The sequence below is a fragment of the Trypanosoma cruzi genome, genomic scaffold (assembly GCF_000209065.1).
Source record: "Trypanosoma cruzi strain CL Brener 1047053517091 genomic scaffold, whole genome shotgun sequence".
Lineage (NCBI taxonomy): Eukaryota > Euglenozoa > Kinetoplastea > Trypanosomatida > Trypanosomatidae > Trypanosoma > Trypanosoma cruzi.
Genome location: NW_001849308.1, coordinates 9,596 through 15,010, shown reverse-complemented (window position 1 = coordinate 15,010; position 5,415 = coordinate 9,596). Strand labels below are relative to the sequence as shown.

General features: G+C 47.8%; 3 protein-coding genes and 1 pseudogene across 3 annotated transcripts, besides 19 other annotated features; all 4 read left to right on the top strand.

Moving 5' to 3' along the window:
* On the top strand, positions 1-577 carry Tc00.1047053511325.50 (amino acid permease, putative; the record flags this gene model as incomplete). Its single annotated transcript, XM_799102.1, has 1 exon — positions 1-577. A coding segment is annotated over one exon (577 nt), but the record flags the coding sequence as incomplete, so codon positions are not given.
* Positions 1-694: a sequence feature (areas merged during assembly that could not be assigned to a particular haplotype. This can correspond to areas where the two haplotypes were merged or to regions with more than two copies in the genome that were merged during assembly.).
* Positions 586-606: a sequence feature (AT_rich).
* Positions 658-685: a sequence feature (AT_rich).
* Positions 695-1,594: a sequence feature (areas merged during assembly that could not be assigned to a particular haplotype. This can correspond to areas where the two haplotypes were merged or to regions with more than two copies in the genome that were merged during assembly.).
* Positions 740-817: a sequence feature (A-rich).
* Positions 988-1,027: a sequence feature (A-rich).
* Positions 1,282-2,706, top strand: Tc00.1047053511325.40 (amino acid permease, putative; the record flags this gene model as incomplete). Its single annotated transcript, XM_799101.1, has 1 exon — positions 1,282-2,706. One exon carries the CDS (start codon positions 1,282-1,284, stop codon positions 2,704-2,706), a length of 1,425 nt encoding a protein of 474 aa, XP_804194.1.
* Positions 1,595-2,655: a sequence feature (heterozygous, Esmeraldo-like haplotype).
* Positions 2,656-2,858: a sequence feature (areas merged during assembly that could not be assigned to a particular haplotype. This can correspond to areas where the two haplotypes were merged or to regions with more than two copies in the genome that were merged during assembly.).
* Positions 2,712-2,734: a sequence feature (AT_rich).
* Positions 2,859-2,871: a sequence feature (heterozygous, non-Esmeraldo-like haplotype).
* Positions 2,868-2,935: a microsatellite.
* Positions 2,872-3,839: a sequence feature (areas merged during assembly that could not be assigned to a particular haplotype. This can correspond to areas where the two haplotypes were merged or to regions with more than two copies in the genome that were merged during assembly.).
* Tc00.1047053511325.25 (amino acid transporter, putative) lies at positions 3,408-3,941 on the top strand (the record flags this gene model as incomplete). Its single annotated transcript, XM_799103.1, has 1 exon — positions 3,408-3,941. The coding sequence occupies one exon, from the start codon at positions 3,408-3,410 to the stop codon at positions 3,939-3,941; it is 534 nt and encodes a 177-aa protein (XP_804196.1).
* Positions 3,840-4,042: a sequence feature (heterozygous, Esmeraldo-like haplotype).
* Positions 3,937-4,013: a sequence feature (A-rich).
* Positions 4,043-4,328: a sequence feature (areas merged during assembly that could not be assigned to a particular haplotype. This can correspond to areas where the two haplotypes were merged or to regions with more than two copies in the genome that were merged during assembly.).
* Positions 4,079-4,107: a sequence feature (AT_rich).
* Positions 4,119-4,259: a sequence feature (A-rich).
* Positions 4,329-5,415: a sequence feature (heterozygous, non-Esmeraldo-like haplotype).
* Positions 4,488-4,516: a sequence feature (AT_rich).
* Positions 4,685-5,415, top strand: Tc00.1047053511325.10 (annotated as a pseudogene; the record flags this gene model as incomplete).

Here is a 5,415-nt window from a genome sequence, read left to right as displayed (position 1 = left end):
TGAGGTGTACGAAGAAATGTACAAGCCAAGTGTTACGCGCCTCACGAAGGGTGCCGGACTTGGTGTTTTTCTATGCTTCTTTCTTTACCTGTGTTCTGGTTTGTTTGGCTACCTGGACTTTGGCCCGGCATTGACAGGCTCCGTCCTGAAGCGGTACAACCCGATAGAGGACAAGATGATGGGGGTTGCTTATGCGGGTATGGTATTAAAACTGTGTGTTGGATACGGGCTACACATGATTCCAGTGCGTGAGGCTGTTTACCACGTGCTCCACATTGATGTGAAGACGATTGGATGGTGGAAGAACGCACTGGTCTGTGGCTTTATGGCGACGCTGTCACTCATTGGTGGCCTATTTATTCCCAGCATCACGATTGTGTTTGGCCTTGTTGGCGGGTTCTCTGGGGGCTTCATTGGCTTTATCTTCCCTGCCCTGCTGTACATGTACAGCGGCAACTGGACACTGCAGTCGGTTGGGTACTTTCACTACATCGGGACGCACTTTCTGCTGTTTGTCGGTGTGATCGGTGTTGTGTTTGGGACCGCATTTGCCGCTTACGGTGAGGCGATGCATTGAATAGCATCTTTAAAATATATTTTTTTTTTGAGCGTAGATGTCCGTTTGGCGGTGGACCGGAGTAGGTGGTTTCCTAATACTATTAATATTAGTTTTATTTATTTTAATGTTCTTTCCCTCTCTTTTCAAGACCTTTTTAGTGCTTTTTTTGATTTCTGTGCGATTTTCTTTTTTATTTTATTTTTTATTTTTTATTTTTACTTTTGTTGTACTTCTTATTTTATTTTATTTTTTATTTTTGGTGTCGGTCGTTACGTTTCGGTTGCTAGCAGCAGCGAAGGGGGGCATTGCAACGCGCATGTTGTGGTGAAATGCGCCGGCGTATATTTAGCAAGGAATAGATCGGCTGTGTTTTGTTGCACCGTTTTTTTTTTTTTTTTGTACTCCGAACTGCGTGGTAATCGTACGAATTTTTTTTTCATATTTTTTACGTATTTTTTTTTTTTTTTTAGGCAGAGTTCACACTCATTTGTCGTGCGGGCGGCGACGTGGCTTCTCACGGACACGTACGGGTGCCACTGCTGCGTGGGGATTGCCTGTTGCCGGTGCGCATTTGCCGGTTGTGTATTTTGTTGTCTGCTCCTCCACTCGTTGACTCCATCACTTGTCTCTCTTTTCTCTTCTCTTTTTTCCATCCTCATGTACACGTGCCCTGCGTCACCCGACGCGTAGGGTAAAAACACCTCGGCATCCACACACAAAAAATGACCAATGCACCCATCGTGGAACAAATTGACGATCCACTGAACGACGGTGTGGAGCTTGTCGAGGACCTTCAGGGCCAAGCAGGGCTTCCCACGGGTGACCGAATGGATGTCGCCAAGATCCGCATTGAGAAACTGAACCAGGAGCGTCAGGAGCGCGTTGCCCGGCGGCGAGACCCACAGAGCTGCCTCAAGCGGGGGCTGCATCGCATCATACCCTACGGCGGCATCATCTCCTCCGGATGCAACCTCGCCAGCTCATCGCTGGGCGCCGGAATACTTGCGCTGCCGTATGCCTTCAACACGTCCGGGCTGGCGATGGCGCTGGTGTACCTTGTGGTGGTGGGTCTGCTGACCATCTACTCCTTCACCCTTCTGGGCATCGCCGGGAAGCGGACGGGGCTGCGGAACTACGAGCAGGTCACGAGGGCTCTTCTTGGGAAGGGTGCGGACTACTTTTTGGCCTTCCTGCTTTGGCTTCTGAGTTTTGGTGCGGAAGTGTCTTACGTGATCTCCATGGGCGATGTTGTTGAGGCATTTGTTCAGAATTCCCCGAGCAGCTCAGAATATCTCAAATCCTCCTCTGGCCGCAGGTTACTCACGAGCATGGTGTGGCTTGTTGCCATGCTGCCGCTGTGCCTACCGAAGGAGATCAACTCTCTGCGCCATATCTCAATTATTGCTGTAATGTTCATCGTCTTCTTTGTGATCTGCGTGATCATCCATTCCGTACGCAACACTATCACCCATGGAATGCGTGATGATCTGGTGTACTTCCGGACTGGCAACAGCGCCATCGAGGGCCTTTCTATTTTTACATTTTCCTTTATTTGTCAGCTGAATGCGTATGAGGTGTACGAGGAAATGTACAAGCCAAGTGTTACGCGCCTCACGAAGGGTGCCGGACTTGGTGTTTTTCTATGCTTCTTTCTTTACCTGTGTTCTGGTTTGTTTGGCTACCTGGACTTTGGCCCGGCATTGACAGGCTCCGTCCTGAAGCGGTACAACCCGATAGAGGACAAGATGATGGGGGTTGCTTATGCGGGTATGGTATTAAAACTGTGTGTTGGATACGGGCTACACATGATTCCAGTGCGTGAGGCTGTTTACCACGTGCTCCACATTGATGTGAAGACGATTGCATGGTGGAAGAACGCACTGGTCTGTGGCTTTATGGCGACGCTGTCACTCATTGGTGGCCTATTTATTCCCAGCATCACGATTGTGTTTGGCCTTGTTGGCGGGTTCTCTGGGGGCTTCATTGGCTTTATCTTCCCTGCCCTGCTGTACATGTACAGCGGCAACTGGACACTGCAGTCGGTTGGGTACTTTCACTACATCGGGACGCACTTTCTGCTGTTTGTCGGTGTGATCGGTGTTGTGTTTGGGACCGCATTTGCCGCTTACGGTGAGGCGATGCATTGAATAGCATTTTTAAAATAATTTTTTTTTTGAGCGTAGATGTCCGTTTGGCGGTGGACCGGAGTAGGTGGTTTCCTAATACTATTAATATTAGTTTTATTTATTTTGATGTTCTTTCCCTCTCTTTTCAAAACCTTTTTAGTGCCTTTTTTGATATCTGTGCGATTTTTTTTTATTTTATTTTATTATATTTTTGTTTACTTTTGTTGTACTTCTTATTTTATTTTATTTTTTGTTTTTGGTGTCGGTCGTTACGTTTCGGTTGCTAGCAGCAGCGAAGGGGGGCATTGCAACGCGCATGTTGTGGTGAAATGCGCCGGCGTATATTTAGCAAGGAATAGATCGGCTGTGTTTTGTTGCACCGTTTTTTTTTTTTTTTTGTACTCCGAACTGCGTGGTAATCGTACGAATTTTTTTTCCATATTTTTTCCATATTTTTTATGTTTTTTTAGGCAGAGTTCACACTCATTTGTCGTGCGGGCGGCGACGTGGCTTCTCACGGACACGTACGGGTGCCACTGCTGCGTGGGGATTGCCTGTTGCCGGTGCGCATTTGCCGGTTGTGTATTTTGTTGTCTGCTCCTCCACTCGTTGACTCCATCACTTGTCTCTCTTTTCTCTTCTCTTTTTTCCATCCTCATGTACACATGCCCTGCGTCACCCGACGCGTAGGGTAAAAACACCTCGGCATCCACACACAAAAAATGACCAATGCACCCATCGTGGAACAAATTGACGATCCACTGAACGACGGTGTGGAGCTTGTCGAGGACCTTCAGGGCCAAGCAGGGCTTCCCACGGGTGACCGAATGGATGTCGCCAAGATCCGCATTGAGAAACTGAACCAGGAGCGTCAGGAGCGCGTTGCCCGGCGGCGAGACCCACAGAGCTGCCTCAAGCGGGGGCTGCATCGCATCATACCCTACGGCGGCATCATCTCCTCCGGATGCAACCTCGCCAGCTCATCGCTGGGCGCCGGAATACTTGCGCTGCCGTATGCCTTCAACACGTCCGGGCTGGCGATGGCGCTGGTGTACCTTGTGGTGGTGGGTCTGCTGACCATCTACTCCTTCACCCTTCTGGGCATCGCCGGGAAGCGGACGGGGCTGCGGAACTACGAGCAGGTCACGAGGGCTCTTCTTGGGAAGGGTGCGGACTACTTTTTGGCCTTCCTGCTTTGGCTTCTGAGTTTTGGTGCGGAAGTGTCTTACGTGATCTCCATGGGCGACGTTGTTTGATGTTGTTTTGGTTTAATTGGTTTTTATTCTAGCCGGTTTTTTTGTTTTTTGTTTCTTTTTTGTTGTTGCCTTGCCAAATTGCCGAAGAAGATTTGTATTTGAAAGAATAACAAAAATAAATGATGTTATACTTTTCGATTTAATTTATTTATATTTTTTAAAAATTCTTCTGTGCTGTGTTTTTGTTACTTTTGGTTTTGGTTTTTGGTTTTAGTTTCTTTTTTTTCTTTTTTTTGTGTGTGGTTCTGTGGGTGGTGTTTTTTTTGTTTCCGTCCTGTCGCATTTTTTTTGCTTTTCTCTGTTTCATGCCATTGTTTTCTTGCATTCATACTTGTGGTGTGGATGTATGTATGTTGTAGGAGGCTGGCGTGGTGGGGCGTCATGATGCCTTGATGTTGTGGTGCCCCGGGGGACAGTGTTGGGTTTTCCAGTGCAATTGAGATGCTTGAGGGTATTCGGTCACGGTGCCGCAGAGGTACTGCAGGTGAAGACGAGTATCGTTTCTCTTTTTCGCATAGTTGTCGCTGTAATTCATGTTGGTGCATGTTTTTTTATTTATTTATTTTTTATTTTTTCTGTGTGTGTGGGTTGATTGTATGCGTTCATGCAAATATATATATTTATATATGGACATTTGCATCTCCTCTTCTTTTTTTCTTTTTTTTTTTCCTGGAAGTGTTTCACGAGCAACTTGAGTGGCGGGACCCCACAATTTAGGTTTTAGGTTTCCCACGTGTGCCAAGATGTTGCCTTCCCTGCCAGTCGTGGCCAGTGTTGCCGATGGCGTGACAGAGTCGAGTGTGTTTTACGACGAGGTCTTTTTTACGGAACCGGAGCCGGCGAATACCGATGAAACGACGTGTGAGAATTTAGTAAAGACAACGAGAGTCACATCAACGCTCTCTCCCGCAGAGCAGCGTATCCAGGAGCTTAATGCGATGCGGGCAGAGCGTGTGGCTAGGCGACGTAATCCCGATAACATTTTCTTGAAGGCAATGCATGTTGTGATGCCATACGGTGGCATCTTGTCCTCCGCGTTCAACCTTGCTAGCTCGACCCTTGGCGCCGGCATTGTTGCACTTCCCGCTGCATTTAAAATGTCCGGAATTGTCATGAGTATTCTGTACCTTTTTATTGTAGCGTCCATGGCGGTGTATTCCTTTGTGCTGCTTACCGTTGTCGGTGAGCGCACGGGGCTTCGGAGCTACGAGAAGGTGACACGCCTGCTCCTGGGTCGAGGCGCCGACTATTTGTTGGCGGTTCTCATGTGGATTCTTTGCTTTGGTGGGGATGTCACGTATGTCATATCCATGCTGGGAATTATAAAGGGGTTTGTCAACAATGCCGAATCCACACCTGAATTCCTGAAGACACTGCCCGGAAACCGACTGCTTACTAGCATTGTGGTGGCTGTTTTTCATGCTTCCTCTTTGCCTGCCGAAGGAGATTAATTCGCTCCGTATTGTTTCTACAA